The sequence below is a fragment of the Penicillium alfredii genome (genome assembly GCF_028826965.1).
Source record: "Penicillium alfredii strain IBT 34128 chromosome Unknown utg000002l_segment0_segment0, whole genome shotgun sequence".
Lineage (NCBI taxonomy): Eukaryota > Fungi > Ascomycota > Eurotiomycetes > Eurotiales > Aspergillaceae > Penicillium > Penicillium alfredii.
In genome coordinates, this window is record NW_026622699.1 from 530,774 (window position 1) to 549,210 (window position 18,437).

General features: G+C 45.5%; 3 protein-coding genes across 3 annotated transcripts; 2 read left to right on the forward strand and 1 right to left on the reverse strand.

The window, feature by feature from the left end:
- Nucleotides 1–621: 621 nt before the first annotated feature.
- On the reverse strand, nucleotides 622–2,492 carry NUU61_001393 (uncharacterized protein; the record flags this gene model as incomplete). The annotated part of the gene is made up of 3 exons (XM_056651975.1): nucleotides 622–1,133; nucleotides 1,182–1,357; nucleotides 1,411–2,492. 3 exons carry the CDS (start codon nucleotides 2,490–2,492, stop codon nucleotides 622–624), a joined length of 1,770 nt encoding a protein of 589 aa, XP_056515242.1.
- A 5,198-nt stretch (nucleotides 2,493–7,690) lies between these two features.
- NUU61_001394 (C2H2-type zinc finger protein) lies at nucleotides 7,691–8,359 on the forward strand (the record flags this gene model as incomplete). Its single annotated transcript, XM_056651976.1, has 1 exon — nucleotides 7,691–8,359. One exon carries the CDS (start codon nucleotides 7,691–7,693, stop codon nucleotides 8,357–8,359), a length of 669 nt encoding a protein of 222 aa, XP_056515243.1.
- A 546-nt stretch (nucleotides 8,360–8,905) lies between these two features.
- Nucleotides 8,906–12,149, forward strand: NUU61_001395 (uncharacterized protein; the record flags this gene model as incomplete). Its single annotated transcript, XM_056651977.1, has 7 exons — nucleotides 8,906–8,940; nucleotides 8,998–9,060; nucleotides 9,410–9,900; nucleotides 10,388–10,483; nucleotides 10,554–11,014; nucleotides 11,069–11,485; nucleotides 11,601–12,149. The coding sequence occupies 7 exons, from the start codon at nucleotides 8,906–8,908 to the stop codon at nucleotides 12,147–12,149; spliced, it is 2,112 nt and encodes a 703-aa protein (XP_056515244.1).
- Nucleotides 12,150–18,437: the final 6,288 nt, after the last annotated feature.

Sequence of the window (18,437 nt, forward strand, 5' to 3'; positions counted from 1 at the left end):
AACACTGCAGATCGCACGAGAGAGAGTCGCTTTGGGTGGCAATATGGACTTTTGACTGAGAGCAAAGCGATGAAAACGGATATGGAGGCTCAGGGTTATGAAGTTCGTCCTTTTGCTTATATTCTCTGCACATAATATCTAATAGACTTTTTATTTAGGTTCATGACTGCATCGTCTTCCATTTTTTTAAAGCTGCGAGAATCGAAAACCCCACAAAGCGACTCTTGCTTGTTCCTATACAAGGGACTTCGAGTTTGACACCAGCAGAAACTCTTTTACCGGGGTCGTTTTGGGATATCAGAGATCAGGCCGACCGAGTTCTCACGCCGGACAGCACAAGCGGTGCAGATATCATGATCATTACGCTGAAAGAAGGCAAATGATATGAGCATCGAAATAGAATCGTTTCGAACAATGAATCTGATGGGCATATGTACAAAATCAGTGACAAGTATATCACACCAGCTTTTATCTAGAACAATTTGAATGCCTAGAGTGCGGAAGGATGTATACGACACAGCTTACTCCCTCACAAAAGCTACTTTAATCTCGAGCATTAGGGGGAACATTGATTATATAATATATTAAAGATACTGGGTAATTTAGACCTGGGAAGGGGGGTTAAGTGCCAAGAACGAGGTCCGGAAAGTTCAGGGCATTTAACCTATCGGAGAGGTAAGAATCTGGGGGGAGTTGGGCGTCCAGAGCAAGATTGGGGAAGTTCAGGGCATTGAAGCCATCAAGGAGCTGAGAGCCCGGGGAGCTTTGGGCGTCCAGAGCAAGACTGGGAAAGTTCAGGGCATTGAAGCCATCAAGGAGCTGAGAGTCCGGGGAATTTTGAGTACCCTCAGCGAGATTAGGGTAATAATCCAGTGGATAAAATACACCGGTGTCGCTTATCTGCCCATGCAATGCTCTTCGGTGGGTTTCCTCAGGAAGAGACGCGGACTGTTCATTCGGCACATCATCAAATGGGATTTGTGAGGCGTTTATAGGCCGTATATTTGCGGCTGATCTTGTGTTATTTGGTGAGAACGGTGAAGTGCCGAGTGGAGCAGAGGTCACCAGATCATCATGTTGATTCTGGTCAACTGCTTCAGCAGGTAAGAGCTCAGAGGTTGCGCAATCTGTATCTAAAATTGTTAGTAGACCATAATACTCTTTAGATTCAAATGACACACTAGAAATAACACCGGAGTCTGAATTAGACTGCGGAGAGGCAGGCGGCGGGTCCTCCTCGGGGCCATTGTAGGAACCACTATTCGAAGGAGACGATGAACGATGCCGTTTTCGTGAAACTTCTTCGAGTCTCACATCTGAGTAGATCATTTCTGTGAGGATACCATCAGATGGGCTCCTATTATAGGATCACCGTGCTCACCATCATATTTTGTTTGAAATTGTTCGAACCATGGGGAAGTTTTGTCGATAACCTTCATAGCAGTGGGTTTTTGCACACCTTCGCCAAATGTTTCCAGCTGGTCCTTGGACAGTTTTACTTCCGTTTGACTTTCCAATACTAAGTCAACGAAAGAGAGTATATCCTTAAGTGGGAGAGCTTTGAATTGTTGTATCGTCAAGGCAGTCGCAGCTGAAATAGCGACTGCGTCAAGGGATAGTCCAGCGTGCCGAAGTCTTCGTTTCAGTAGTTCTTCGACAATGAGTTGTTTGATTCCAGCATTAACGGCCGCAAAAACAATGTTTTCATCCTCTGCTGCAAATGTGAGGTATTGTCTCAACCATAGACGGATAGTACCAGACCTTCCTTGGTACAAATTGCCCTTCTTTTCCTTCTTTTCAGGGGGTGGACGTAGAATTAAATAACACATTTCATCGGTTCGTCTTTTTTCCTCGCGATGATCCTGATATCTGGAATATTCAAGAGCCAGCGATCGTTGTGCGATGCCCCGCAAAAGCTTATTTTCAACAGAGCTCTTGACTCTCTGAGACTTCCCATTTTCAAATCGTAGGATATGGTCAAGCCGTTTATCGCGCTGATGGGCCCTTTTCTTTGAAATAATATCGGAAGGCTTCTTTCTCGAAAGGCTCCAAATGAGTGGTAAAGCTTCTATCACAGCTTTCAGGAGAGGAGAAGATCGATTCCGATCTGTGGCATCCTTGTTGATAGCTGGCTGTGCTTGTGTGGGTTGTTCTGGTGTGGGTTGTTCTGGCGTGGGTTGTTCTGGTGTGGGCTGTTCCGGTGTGTGTTGGTCGGAATTATGCTTCTGGTTTGAGATTCTCGCGTTATCCATAAGACGGTTAGGTTCAATGCCGGATAAGCCAGGTGCTGCAGTACTGGCTATTCTGTTGTTGTTCGACGTTCGCTTGCAGAGTCGGCAAGTTGAGGTTACTGAGGACTCCGAGCCTCTAGTGATCAAGGTTCCTAATAATTGATCCACATGCTGAATTGTCGAAAGCGTTTCACTGATTTGAAGCATGAAGGCTTCAACAGGCGCGTCTCGGAGGACCTTTAGCGCCTTCTCGATATCCATCTGGATTTCGATTTCGAGATGTTGTGTCCGAGGACAAGTTATTGGGGGGGATTTTGGAAGGAACCATAAGTATCTTATCGACGAAACTTTGAAAAGGGGCAACATGTAACCGAGGGTGAACCAATTTGAATTGAATGCAAGTGTGAGCCCAACGTACATGAGTACCCTTGTCACATCCCTGTCTATTGGATGGACTAATGCGGTTGGGCCTGTGCGGTGAGCGCGAACTGTTCGAGACTAATCATCAGTGGCCAAAAGGAAACCTTTAGCCGCTGCCAAGTCAACTGAACAACTGACCCTTAAATACGGAGTTACGGAGAAGATACTGCAACAGGCGATGAAATGTTCTATGGGCAGTCTGATAATTATTACGAGAAGAATAATCTGACCGCAGGGCCTACAAAGCGATGTATACTGTACAATCACCATGCTCTTGGCATTTACAATCAATATTCTAATACCAGCTTCAAAAGTGTCAAGGCCTGATCACATGCTACCTCACTGTTTAAACTCCTGTGCTGTCCAAAGCTCAAACACTGGATACAGAGGATAAGCAAGCGTCTTCCTCGAGACCAGACTTGGCATTAAGAAAAGTTCATTTTCCAGTAGACGGGTCTCCGCCCATCCTGACCACCAATTACGAAATGTTTCTCTGAAAGGTAATTGGCGATTTTCTGGGGTCACACTCCTGGGCCACATCATGTGGTCCGTCTCCTGGACATCGGTGAGATTGTTTGTCTTATTGCGGGTCTCCGCCCGTTAGAACCACCAATTATATTCCAGAGAAACTTTCTGCGGAAAGTTTCTCTGGAATATAATTGGTGGTCTTTATAACCCCGCTCCTGCTGGGGAAGACCCATTCACCTCCGGCGAAGCCTGATTGGTCCTATCCGCACAGCAACTTTGACGATCATCTGAAAAATACAAATCCGCCTTACGGCTTCGGTAGGTTTGAGCATTGACAGCTCATGTAGATCGGTCACTTTGTGGTAGCCATCAATAATCTGTGCTTGAAATATTCCCTCTCGGTTTTTTTTTTTTTTTTTTTTTTTTTTGCTTCATGCCAGTCAGTCCCCTACGCTTCTCCTATGCCCCTCTCAGGGGAGTCAATGTTCTTTTGGGTACCATAGAGCATAGAAGTGGAGCACTTTCAGATAATCACATAAAAGAAGCCATGTCTCCAGCTAAATCTTGTTCTAGTTTCAACGGACTCTATCAAGCTTTCACTTAACGCTTAGACTATAAACTCCAAGAGTTATGGCGACTACAGTTCACGACCTGATGACCATTTTTAGCCCTCCGTCCCTAGATGTCGACACGGAACCCACGCTCTCTAGCAAACCATGGACCAATGGCTTCGCCGAGTTTGATCGGGATTATGTCAAAATATGGCGGCCAGATATTAAATCAGTTGAACGTTTTCTGGGGTCAGCGAATGGGGTACCCTCAAACGCCGATTTTGTCGGCCTTGCAACTCCCGCCCACCGCTTGAATGCCTTACCAGAGATAATAACGAGCGAAGGCGACGTCACTAGGGACTTTGATCAGAATATTGCTCCACCTGTTGCGCTAGCTTTTTCAGGTAATTTTGCCATGACCAGTCCGTCCCCACAATTAGCGCCTCAGCCTGGCGCTCCTGCTCTCTGGTCACGTTCCCTCAACGGGCCATTGGGACCAGCGTCGTCCTCAAAGATAATTGACTATCAAATGACAATGGAGCATCCGATAAAGTCGCTCGAGCTCGCCGCTATGATAGGGGAAATGAAAGCCCCTCGGGTCATCAAGGCAAGGGAATGGCTATTTGAAAGACCTGCGAGTTCAGTAACTCGCAAACTACAGCAGGAACTCAGAGCGTATGGCAATCTTCTTTCACCTTTATTTTCTATAATCTACTGACAGAGAGAAGATATGCCTATGAATACCAATGCCCTCAAGTTTTCGTCTTTGACACGAAAAGCCTAGTCATTATACAGTTTCACGCTTCCAATTATCGCGATATTGCGAACGAGGACTGTCCCATCGATTGCTGTGTCATTCCCCGAAGAATGAACATAGAAAACCAATGCACTATGCAGTACTCGCTGTATAGACTTGCATGGCGGGGATGGATACGTTTGTCCGCAACATTAGAATCGAAAACATTGAGGGCTGGAGAGCTTGTGCCGGCGCGAAAGAGTCTATCCTTACATGGATACGAACGGAAATATGTGTACTGGTCAGGGGAGCCGGTATGGTTTGATAGGCATGGCCGCCAATATACTGATCATCCACTTGGATTCAGGCGTGAATTTGTCTACAGATTTTCTTCCCGGCGGGATGGTACTCTGAAAACAAAAGGGGTTTGGATATGGAGGTGCGGTCAGGAGACGTACGAAGATACCGCAGACTGTTTCATTAGTAACTATAACCAGCTTAGGTAAATGGTGAACAGACCCATTTACTTAACTTTCCTGAGTGCAATTCGGCGAATTTAATCGATCTATAGATATGCTTTTCTCGCGTACGGGTTTCCCCGCGTGAAGTTGTTGGCCTAAGGCAATGACGGAACTACCATTCATCCGGACCAAGGGTGCTTGGCCGCCGGCCTTCTTTTATTCAAGGGCAGACCGACAATCTCCCTTTCTTCGCTTTCGCCATCTCTCTCCAGCTTCTAAGTTATTAAAAGGTTCCCCATAGCCAAGCTTCTACATCACACATATCCACAACTCACCACTTGGCCTATATTATCATTTCAACCTTTCACTCTTCTGCTGTTCCTCAATTCCATGTCCTTCGAGCTTCAAAGGACGCACACATCCCAGGTAAGATGTTTACCCTTCACTATATAGAAGACTTCGTCCAGCTGAAATAGTATTAGGCTTTTCATCTAGATGGCCACCCTATCTCTGCGAAACATGTTAAGCGGCTACATCCTCGCCGTAATACAGTATACCGAGTAGAACTCGAGCCAGGCTCATTCCGGCACACTATTCCCCCGACAGTCACCTCGGTTATTGTTAAACAACAAAAACATGAATGGGAGAAGGAATTCCTGCTTGAGAAAGAAGCCTACGAAAGATTAAGCGAGCTTCAAGGAATATTGATCCCACAGCTTTATGGCCAAGGCTCTTTCGATGGAATTCCAGCTCTTATTCTTTCCGATGTCGAGGGAATAACTCTATACGACCACGCCCGGAATATACCCAACTTCCAAGACGAAACATTGAATGTCTTAGAAACTCACCTTACCGAAGCGCTTAAGAAATTATATGACCATGGCGCTGAATATTGGGACCAAAAACTGGATAATTTCTTGTTCTGCGACAACGAGGACCTTGACTGTAACAAAGTCAGGGTGGTCGATCTCGAACAAGTCCAGTTCCCTAATAACATTGGAAGTTGGGAAACCAACGTCAACTTGGGTGGTGTGGGTTCTCTTATGAGCGACTTGAAGGATATCAGAGACCGAAATCGTGAGCCGTCACCCGTTTGCTTCTGGAAAACAACACTGAATGATGAGCGTCCCTTGAGAACGAACTGTCAAGCAGGACTTGAACGGTCCATGAACAGTGGAGGGACCAAAGAGCTGAATTCCATCGTTCCTTCGGTGGATGCAAGTAAAAAGGAATCTATTCAGCCAATCACCAAGAGGGCCACCCGGAAAAGAAAAATTGGAGCTTCAATGGTTCGTGGAAACCAGCAAAAGAAACGATCCAGGAGCTTCCTGACACGATGTACTCCATTTTTATCTAATCGGTTTGACTCATCTGAGAAGGACCATACTCGGTGAATAGTATCTTGTGACAGTCTCCAGTAACCATCCTTCACTGTATCTTATTCTACCTTTGATCGTGTGAAAAAAAGAAAATGTAGCGTTGCGGGGCAGTTAGAGGGGTTCACGCGACATCAGGTGACTGGATAACCTCCACCCAAATATCGTCGTAGAATCTCAGCCCAATAGCGGTTCAGAAAGATATCCCCCACAGCGCCATTAGAACGAAGGGCTGAAATTTACGTGTATTTATACGCACATTGGAAAAATTAATAGACAAATATCGCAAATCATGCCGCGAGGCTCATCGGGTGTTATTAAGAATGAAAATCTTGATTTACATTAGATGAAATGTTGACTATTGTCACTGGGAATTGTGCACGCGGAGTTAGCAGACCCATCATGGGAAGGACTGATGGAGGTTTGATCCAAGAGTCGTTTTCACGGTGTCCTCGCTGCAGCTGAAGTAAGTCCCTTTAGGGAATATATAATCAGAGCTGCCCTCTGCTCGATTACCTTGTTTACCATGGGCTCTACACTTAATTAAAAGCGCAACTATAATAAGGGCTGCCATCTGCTCGATTACCTGGTGTTTCTCTAGGGAATACTGGAGTGGGATATACCTGAAGGGTTGAATTTCAGCTCATCATGGACCTACTTGATCTTCGCCCTCATTTCATTGGTCTAGAACATTGTGGGTTGATCCTACATTTTCTATGGAAAGTTACTGATTGACGATTTAGTGGTCAGAGTGGACGAGATCTCTAGCACATATATGTCTCCTCTTCAAGAGCAGATTGCTTTTGCATGTCAAGCAAAATTCGGCCTACCTCCTGGAACTAGGTTCTTTTCACCTGACCAGGTATACGTGGCAATGATGGAGCTTTGTCCACTTTTGGTCCATGGGCGCCAGCTAGGACGGAGATTGTATAGTGCTTTGTGGAAAAGGATGTTAGATCCTGTATTTGTGAACACCGAGCACGGCAATTTCACCTGGCTTGCCCTTGCCTTAAAACAAGAGGTTTATGTCTCATATTCTAAGGGTGAACTTTTTCCCATAGAATGGCGAAGCCCAACATGTTCCGCAGTTTTGGATAGCCTTTATCCAAATTGCGAAACTACCGGTTCGGTTTCCTGGGAAGCTCATTTTTGCACTGAGAATTATGAAATAATCTCAGTAATTGGACCTCCCTCATACCTTATCACGATGTTCTTAAACCCCCGTTCGATACCAGTGGAGTAGTTGGGACGCACGGTTGTGGCTGACCGTCAACTATATTCTTGCAAGTACTTATTGGTAATTTCGCTCTATATGTCATTCCTGAATTTTCATGTATGGAAGATAAACACACTTCTACCCTCTTACCAACAACACAGCGATCATCCAAACGAGACTATAAACCCTCGTGTCTGCCCATGATCCCCGATTTCCAACACTACATCTATCATGGATCTGGCCTATCTCGTCCACGGAGCCCCCAAGCCCTACTCCGATTCCCAAGCTTCGCCTTCGCCCCTGGTCGAAGAGCCCAAGTGCTCTCTGCTCGAGGGTGCCCACGGTGCTCAGCAATTAGCCAGTATGTTACTACCGTCACGCCTTCATATTCACCTTTACGTTGTTATTAATTTTATAATAGAACGCCAACCACAACAGCTACGTCCACATTCAGGGTCGGGCAATGCTCACACCCCGTCGGAGCTAAAAAACAAACCTGTGGCCGAGCAAACGCACCGCTCATCTATCTTGAGCACCGGATCAGCCCCCATCCCCCACATCGCAGGGCCCTACGCCTCGCCAGCCCCTAAAGCCACCCAGTACACATCGCCCATCGATGCATCCCAACCGCAGCAACCCTACACTCACCTGCCCTCTATTATCACCATCACTTCCGCTACATATACGCAGATGAACAAGTGGTATATTTGCGACCTCTGCCAGACGCCCTTTCCACGGAAGGCCGGGGTAGTTACACACTTACGCTCGCACACAGGCGAGAGGCCCTTCCGCTGCTCCAACACTGGCTGCGGTAAGACCTTTACCACACAAAGCAACAAGAGGCGTCACGAGCGAGACTGCCCCGCGCCAGCTGCCCCGCGCCGGCCCCGGCGGCTCTAGTCTCTTAAACACATTACCAAATGTGTTCTTTTTCCTGTATTAGTTTAGTGGATCATTAATCAGTTTTTCTGTTAAGGTGCCCCGCAAGACCTATACTATCACATGCGTAAAAGGATGTAGATGTCACTATTCCAAACCAGAATACCGAAAAGAAATAGCAGTGGTATATTTTTTAAGTTGACCTAACAATTAGACGAGTGGTAAAGTTTCATATAAGAAGGAACCCGATATAGTAGTGGTACTTTTGCCTGAAACCTCGAGAAGCATCGGGGCCGTTATCAGAAAGAGCCAAATTTCTACCACGGTTGTGTCTTCCTGTACATAACCAAAGACTAGATTCCACCGAGGCCATGCACGCCACCGTTTCTTCATCCAAAAATACTATTGGGGATTTTTAACCCAAAATCTAGACCAATTTCTGATTTCTGAGCACATATTCTGATATCCGAGTACTAAATGCTTTAAAGAGCGGTTGGAATTCCAGGGAAAGGCTTAATTATTTGCTTCATCCACTGTTTCCTACTCTCATGCCAATATCCATTAAAAATGTCTCTGAGTTCAGGCATCCATCTGTCGCTTGAGTAAGTAAGTAATATGTCCTGTTTCCTGCAATATACTAAGTATAAATTTGTGTACAGTAAACGGGGTGCATATGATACAACAGGGGTCAAGTTACCCGGCACTCCGCCGCCTCCACCAAAGTGAGGCTAAAATCGCAGCCCTGTTTCTATCAAGCTAGCGGAATGCGTCGCTCTGGGAGGTGTGATGCGCTTCAAAAATGATATTCTGTATGAAAAGTAGACTTTTCAGCAATATAAATGTATATAAAGCAGTAAGCCCCAGGCCGGATAGCTAAAGGGTGGCACCCTGAACGTTCACGACAATGGGCCACCACCAAGAGACACAATGCAGGTTGTTGGAAAAAATATTTCTCGCATCACGAAAGATCTACCTCTGTCCCTTGTGTCATATTCCATATTCCGATGCCAAGACCCTTTTCACCCATTGCCGAGAAAGAGGGAAACTAGACCAGGCAGATATCACCCACAGAGCGCTTGGAACAGTGAATACAGAGGGTGACTTTGGCAGTTTTCTAACAAAATTTGGTATTGCTATTGGATGGGAAGATATATTGGTCGAAGACCTTCCGCTGATTTGGGATAAACCCGGTCCTCGGGAATATGGGGCTTGCTTCAAAGTCTCCTTCATTGTTGACGCGAAGACTCGGTCAAATCCTTCCAATATGGGAAAGAGGTTTGCGATCATGAGAGATATAGCCAAGTGCGCCGCGATACACTATGCATGCCCATTGTGCATGAAAGGGTTTGCGAACCCTGATCGTGTCTTGAAACACTGCGGCGAAGAGAAGGACGATCACCACAAAAGCCTTCTGTCAGAGGAGCAGAGCGAATTCTTGGAGGTCTATGAGACTTCCATGGGTCAGCACACCGAGTGTGACACAATAAAGATCCAATACAACGAATACGGCAGACCTTATTTTGGTGAATGTTTTCAACTTGACGAGATCCTCAAGTACAAACGTAAGAGACTGTTTCCCAACTCTATATCATTTTGCTAATAGAGCAAGACCCAGGTCTAGAAACAAACGTCAGCTAGCGTGAGTGCTCGGGTAGTGGGTCGGTCTCCGCTTAAGCAGAGGAAAATGATGTGCATCTTTTTCATGTATTCACGAGACAAGATCCTTGGTTTCTTTTGAAAAATAATCTTGTTATATGATTGGTAGAAATAGAAGAATAGTCTTTTCATTGGACGGACGATTGAAGCCCCACAACCTTTTGTGACATCCTCTATTGACATGTAATGTAAGAGATAAAGGGGTACTGATCTACGGGCTTGGCCTATGAATCGCGAAATTGATTGGTACTCGACAAAGCATAACAGGTATTTACAAATATATGGGAGCGACTGCTGTACCGACCTAATCCGTTGGCTGGGGAGAGGACAGAATTGACCCAGCCAATGCGATCTTAGCGTAGATCCAAGTTTCTGTCACATATAACGACGCAGCTTCTCCCCTTCCCCCGCCGTTCTGGTGTACTCAAATTCTCATCAGTCTCGAATCCATCATGGCCGATGTCAAGCTGGGCGATCATCCTGATAGTGGTAAGTTTTGCTACAACAAGCCAAGGCGCTTCATGATAGTATGCGAGCATTATACTAACCACTTGTCTAGGGCGTGTCCATTCCGCCTCTTTTGTCAGCACCACTAGAGATATCGAATCTATACAAACCGACGCACGGACGGCCCAGTACGGTTTGGACCGGACCCTGCAGCCACTGAACTACAATTGGAGAGCTGATGAGGATATCAAATCAATCAGTCGCCTCGGAACTTTTGGATCTGGGAAAACCTACTATCCCGAGGGGATAGAAATACCTCTATGTGATAGCTGGGAATTCCGCCCGAAAGATATTAAAACCGAAACATGTGGCTCTGTTGCAGGGAAGTTACTGGTGGAAAGCTCGAACAAAGTCAAGAGAATCCCTTTCGGATCGATGGTACAGTATGCAGTTGAGTTTCACTCTCTAGAGCTGCAGACCGCCTTTCGGGAATACGAATGGATCCATTCCAAAATTTACTACTATTTCGTGAGAAGGCGGAAACGGGCTGAACTCTTGCTTAGTGTGAAGGAGGTATACTCTCCGACGTCGCCGACGGGACAACCGGTCACTAATACGAAATGACAGGAGCTCAACGCCAATGGTTCTGACAAATTCATCATTGCTGTCATCCAGCATGTATATGATTGTGTCCAAAAAAGGAAATTGAGCGATGTCGATCTGATCACACCACTCCGGCACTTTATAACTAGGCCCTTGGAGAATCATCTTCAAAAACCGACATCCGCCAAAGCAATATGGCACCAACTCCAGTTGCTTGAACTTCGCTTCAATAGGTACATTGATGGGGACTGGAAGATTCCACTCGATACCCGCACCGATTTCCTCGAGGATTTCCTGCCATTGTCTTACGCCGAAAACCTTACCGAGATCGATCACGATTTGTATCTGAATCTATCTATCAAGTCCTTCGAGAAAAGAGATGGAGAAGAGAAGAAAGCTTTGACAACCCTTATAGCTCGCTCAGACAGTCTAGTGTGGTTGGTTAGAGACTGTTTAAAAGTCCAAAATGATCAATGCGACTGACTGAGTGGCTTCAATGTGCTAAGGTTAGTGGATGAATAATTGTCTAGAACCTTACTCTAACTAGAGGATATAGGCACTCTCCTATCTACGCAACTTTTACTCTGTTGATGCTATCAAAACAGGAGTCATGGCTGCTATCAGCTCAGAAGTCATACCAAACAACTCGAAGCTGATCGAGCAGCTTGATGGCCTTTTTGATTTTGAAAAAGAGCTGGGTGAGACGAAACCATGCCTTCTGCCTCTCCTACGCGCAAGAAAATGTGTGGAACACGGGATATCCGGTTTTGGTGCAAGGCTTATACAATGGTCAAAGGCATATTCGCCAACCTACACAACAATGCCAAGCATTATAGCCATTCCCTGCAAAGCTGCAAGCCCCATGCGCAGCAGTTTCTTGCAGGATATTCAATGTGGCAAAACTGCTCCAGAGTTATCGAATCCTCGCGAGAATGTCCCATCATATCCACAAAAAGCAGATTCAAACCCTCAGCTGTCACAAAATGATAAGATGGTCTACAGCCCGCTAGTCCAATCAAAGGAAATCGACAATAGCCAGGCACTGAAACCTAGCCTGAACATATTTAGCTTATTCTCCTTTCCCTGGCGGTGTCTGGGGGGCTGAGCTATTTTGATGTACTATGGCTTTCTATGTATGCAGAAATATTACTCTTAATGTCGCTCGAAATATTGTAGAAACCTCTTCTAATCCGTCAACTGCAGCGGAAGTACCCAGCATCTATTCTGTCGAGTCTATCAACACAAGTCAGGACTGGCACAAGATATGAGTACCTCTCGCCCGGGTATAGCAAGTGAGCTAGTATTATCCATATTTGAGTCATATATGTGGAGATGGCGTGAAGCGGTGCAAATCATATGGCAAGCACGGTCAGGTTGCCCCGGAGCTCGGGGACTGTAAAAGAGCGGTGTCCATGTCTACACTGGTCTAGGCCCTTATTGGAGAGGGGGCATGATTTCGTGGTCCTTTGGTCCATACAAGAGAGCCCCGGGAACGCTTTGGTCGCCTGAGTGGCGATGACATATACTGGATATAAGTACGGCTTCGTCCTGCAAATGCTTATGCCTTAAGTTTCCTTTCCCCTTGTTGACTGTCCTTCTTCGATTACCAGTATTTCCCGGCGATGGACCCTATGCGCGCAGCACAAACTGAAAGGAACCAAGGCTGGCAACATTTTGACCTAATTACCACACGAGTGGACTCGAATGGAAAGATACCAGAGCAAATGTGTAGCTTTCCGGCTCCATTGTCAATTTTTCAACCGCGCAATTGCTCCCCGCCAGCCTTAAGTACCATGACATATGGCCCATCGCTCCAGGAGCCCCCGACCGGCCTGATACCTTGCGAGTATGACTTGCATTCGGGCTCCTTTAGCCAATCCGAGAAACACAAAGCAAATAGCGACGCGGCACAACGCTCCCGCCAGAGGAAAAAGCAGCTGCAGGCCGAGGTTTATCGTCTAAAGAAAGAAAATTTATCTCTACGCACAGAGTTGGCCCGTTGCATATCTGAGCGTGACTACTTTCGCAGTCATTCTTACCTATCCGGGAAATCAGATACGAGGCCGCCGCCACAGTCTAGGGATGACATGTTGGAAAACGAGCATGGCTAGAACATGTCATGAGTGACTACGTTGTTGCAGTTATGGGCCCGGGTTGAAGATCACAGGAAGGAAGAAATCAGAGACAGATTGTCGCCTCTTGGCGATGATATCTTGTGCGCATTCTACTCGCCACGAATGGTGTTTTCGGCCTCGTATATCTAGGCAGAAGTGTCTCCACATGCTTTAAAATGTAGATTTATTTGCGTTATAAGTGCCTAGTTTGAATTACCATTTTCATCAATCACAATTCTATCCATCTATTCTGTCGAGTCTATCAACACAAGTCACTTAATACGTGTCGCGATGACGGAGCTTTGTCCATTTGGACATCACCCATTGCAATCTCCTCACTAAGATGAGTGAGGATGTGAATAAGTATCCAAGATCGGATATGGGTTTGCTTATTCGAACTTCCCTTAAGCCGAAACTCGAGAAGTTGCAGCCTTCGTTTTTGGTTCTTTTTAAGGCCAAAAGTGGTATGCAGAATGGAGATCTCTGTCTGGGCCCAAATTAAAGACAGCTCACATGCTAAACAAATGACCGAGAATATCTAAGGTACAACAGGCGCAGCATATAAAGCAGCAGCATTTCTCATCTTAATGAAACAATTTTCACGGAAATTTTGACTTTAAAATGGAGCCCAGCTTTCCCCATATTGATCCAGCTTGGGCAAGCTCTCCAAATGAGACCGCCGAAAATTAGTATCATTCAGTTACTTATAGAATTTCAGGCACCTACACAATAAAACCGGTCGAAGGGGAGCCAATTGTTGAGATGGATCCATCTCCGCTACTTTCTATATGCCAGCGCTTCTTCTCGATTGGATACCAAAAGTTCCACGCCGCAGCAGTTTATGTGGTCATAAAAGAAATGTCGAGAGAATATGATTTCGACGACTCTCTGCAAAATGAACTCCGCTTCGAGATTGAATATAGACTCGATGACGATGGTGTATTTGAGAGCGAAGAGGGTTCGCTTATTTGAATTGCTCTTGCACTGCAACAACGAGTCTGGATGAAAATTCAGGATGGCCAGGTCTTTGAGATCGATTCAGCTGAGATTCCAGAGCGGGAAGTTGTTCTGGACAAGTTCCAGCCTCTGTTGGGGGCGTTTTTAAGACCAACAGGGTTATACAAAATGGAGTTCACTGTCGTTGGCTTTTCCCAGCCTATTTCGAAGTCTGGAACTATTATTGGACTTGCAAATCTGTTCCGCCTTGCCGCACCGGGAATGTGCAAATGCGGTCGGATTCACTATGAGAAATTAGACAGAGAATAAACATTATCAGGACAGTTCACAGATCATCAAAGACTTCCACTTAAGATTGACAGCTACATTAAACTTGGATATCGTCAAGGCTCCTAAAAGTTCACTATCTTCCAACAAAACTCTCTCTATGCCCTTTAAATGATTCGCTTTTGTGAACCTGGCACGAGTCTCAATCTGCACTGATCGTTTCTGTGTAGAATCAGTAACATTTTCGCAGGAACCATTATCATTCCTAATATCGAGAAATCTAAGAGGTAGGACTGAAAGCAGAACAAAGGAATCTGTGTCTGTTTCTTAGAGAGAGACGGAGATAGCTATTAAACAGGAAGGCGGAGGCAAATGCTACGCTAACACCTCAGGCACCTATATATCTTATCAATATTCGTGGGTCATAAGGATAATCTCTGATACTATGATTGGTTCGTTTATATCTCCTAAAAGAAATTACACAGGCGTGATCTCTGACGGCGAGTTACCCCTTAACAAATGTCGACACGTTTTTATCTTCTTCCCCCGATTTCCTATAACCTTAAAGCTCTTCTATAATTTCTGATCGCTCTCTAATTATACTGACTTAGTTGATTATTTAGCGTCGGCCCCCTATTATATCTACCGTGAAACTTCAAAGTTAACGCTATCTTTTATTCCTCTCTATATATATTAGTTTCCCGGCGACGATATATCGCTTCTAACTTTAGCGTGATTCGTCGCTCTTTAACTATAGAATAAAGAATAGTAGCTTCTCTCGAGACGGTGTGGAAGTTATAGAAGATGGACTAGTTTATTTAATACTCTCGAAATCCTTCTTTTATCTATAAGTTTACTTCTTTACGTTTCTCGCTTAGCTCCTAATATCTCCGTATAGATTTAAACGGACCGGTCTTTAGACCTAATACCTATTTAATGCAAGAACTTCTTTGAAGCGACTATAACCTCTATAAGGAACAAGTAGAATCTGGTAGACAAGTTGCAGATCTATAAGTGATTCGTGTAAAAAAAGGTATTGGTCGAATAGAGAGGAATGGATTACAAACCGTTGGTGCCTGAGGCTTAAAGAAGGCTGGATACTGCCAAATTTCGTGCCAAGCCCCGCTCTCAACATTGGTCTGATACTTGGTAATGCACGTGGTGCGTGTTCTCACGTGTTCTGTTCTATGCTACCGTTCCTCGCCGTTTCAGGGCAACTGCGTGCGACAGCGCGCATCCCGGAGACCGGGGGTGCCAGGGATTAGGAACTGCACGTGATCTCAGGCCAGGTGGGCAGTGGTTTGGCCAATCGTTTTTAATACACACCCTACAAGACGGGTGTGTTCAACGAGCATGGCCCTTTCTTTTTTGAGTCCACTGAGATAGGTGGGACTTTATTGCATTTCACCAGCCCTCAACTCCCTTCCCCTACTCCTATTGACTCTTGTGTTTTCATCACCATCAATTTTCTTCCTAACAACAATGTATTGCACGTTTCCATCCTCTCTATTGTAATTGTGGATACCAAGGTGGGTGGGTGGTGAAAATGGTCTTGTCTTGCCAATTCTCAACGCGTACCCTACCTCTCTACGTGTTAACCACCATGTTTCTGTGGAGTTCATTATTGTTTCACCACCCGCCGTCCCCCCAACCCTCTTGTTGACCGTTCATTTTTTTTATTCCCCACTGACTTTGTGTCTCCCCATCAACAATGTCCTATACGATATATTTACCCGGTAATTCTACTCTTTGGTGATCTAGTGGTCGTATACAGTACCCTAGCTAGCATGTATTGCTCCGTTGAATATGTACGTTCAGTCGGTTTTCAGCAGTGCGAACCTTCGCCGATAAAGATAAGCGGCGATGATAGTGACAGTGGAGTTGTAGTATTCACGTCAGAGGATTCCATTTCCGTGACACAAATTTAATAACCTTGCCTAATCATCTTGAAGCGTAGATGTTATACGGCGATCGCTATGAGGGTAAAACTTTTTTACACTTCACCACCGCCCCATTCGTTTTTGAGGGAATACTGTCACGGCAACCGTTGGCTATTAATAATCGATAGCAGTACTACATTGATCAGATTAAATGAACAGGAAGTTGAAGAATAAAAGCATTCAATTGTGCGTTCAACCAAATTGAGACGAAAAAGGAGGTGCTGAAAGAGTAACTAAAACTTCCGTTTAAAAGTGAGGCTGCAGACAAGTGGTGACAAGGTACTAGTTTAAATAACGTTCTTTTTAAATGGTAGTACTGTAGTTTGAATAATCAAATGACTGGACAGAGTCCATAATCAGAAATATTGATCTGGTGAAAGAGCACAGCACTAATAGACAAGAAGGAATGGCTGGTGTGGTTTCAACGCAAGGTCTAGTAATCCGTACATAGAGAACGATGGCGGGCGGTGAAACTGTAATCAATCTTCCTATAGCCCTCGGAAACATTAATGCTGCTTCTCTTCATCACCATCCTATTTGTTTGTGAGAGCCGAGGAGACAGTTAAGGGATTGGTATTAACATTAATTCCTAATTAATTGATAGCAGTCTGTTCTTCCTTTATCAGATTAAATGAACTGGCCCTTGAAGGTGAGTTGAAAACGTTGAGATGGTGATATGTGTAGCAATTAATTCAAGTGTTTCAATTTTTAAACATGAGGGCGGCCATAGTGGTGAGAACGTTGTTTAAACACTGTTCTCTGTATAAAGTCGGGCTGGTTGAATAGGATTGGCTAAACATCATCACCCTCTCCATATAGATTTAAGGACCGTGCATTTTCCTAATACTCTCGCGCCCCCTAGGTCTCTGGCGCGAAATTATTTTAGCCTGGTTGCAAGGACAACCGTGTGGGTGGTATTTGCTGCAGTCGTTTTTGTTTTCGCGGCCAAGGCGGGTTTAATGCCACACTAAGATTCGTGGTGTAATGGCTGATATTCTGCTACGTACAGATCTCTTTCGTTCGGCTTTCCGGTCAACGAACGAGTTGGATGAGCTCGCAATCAGGCAGCAGGCGGCCTGATTACCAGCGAAGTGCACACCCGGTACTACAAGACAAAGAGGACAACGAGAACGGTGTCCACGAGGAGGCGCGGAGAACATTCTTACCCCAGCCGAACACGCAGAGTCGGAACGACTGGGAGGTAGACTAAGTTCAAGGAACCTTCTGCCCAGCCAAGGAGAAGAAAGGTATTATCAGCTCGAATCCTTGGTGAGATTCAGCTCCGTCGCTCGGAATTATTTCTGCGGGGGCATGCCACTCTGGGTAATCAAGTACGGGCAACCCTACAAGGACATATTCAGAGTTCAGAAAGCGTTAGCTCCCAAACAAGCAATTGGACCTTTCAAAGCACAATTCTCAATTTGGAATTCGTGATATCCAAATTCAACATCGTCACTGCTAGGTATACCCAAGAAGTCAAATCCTCAATTGTAGAACATTGTGTCACGAATCTTCTCGTGGATGTTCAGTACACTTGGCTCCGCTTGACTCGAACCCACACCCTGTAATCCACCTCCTACAATACTCAATTCGGGACTGACCACGAGGGATTGGTCGAACAGTCTGCTTAGATAGCATCGTGCCCTTTCGCAGACGAGATCCGCATAGTATGCTGGGGGACGGACGCTTACGGCTTTGGTTACTCGTCTGAATAGGTAGCACTCGTACCGATATTGCTCATGCACCCTCGTTGCGGTCCCGATTGCCGTACCTCTCCCGGCACCAGCACTCCGGACATTGAAAAGAGTAATTGACATACCAAGACCTCACCGCACTTTCCCAAATTTCGGATGTCACTCCCATCTTCAGCCAGTCCTCTTTGTACGTTTTCCAGAATTGTCTTCGCCTTGTTCGATGCCTCAAGCAGTCACAGCAAAGGCCGATGCTTTTTTCGATACAGCCACTATCATCGCGAGGTGCGATTCGCCTGAAAAGAAGAAATATATCTGCACAGGTAGATGGTGGGCGGAACCTGTGCTTGGCTACTGACGGTATCCGGATTTTCACGAGTGATGAAACCTGGAGCATCCATTTACACGTCAGGGATAGACACAT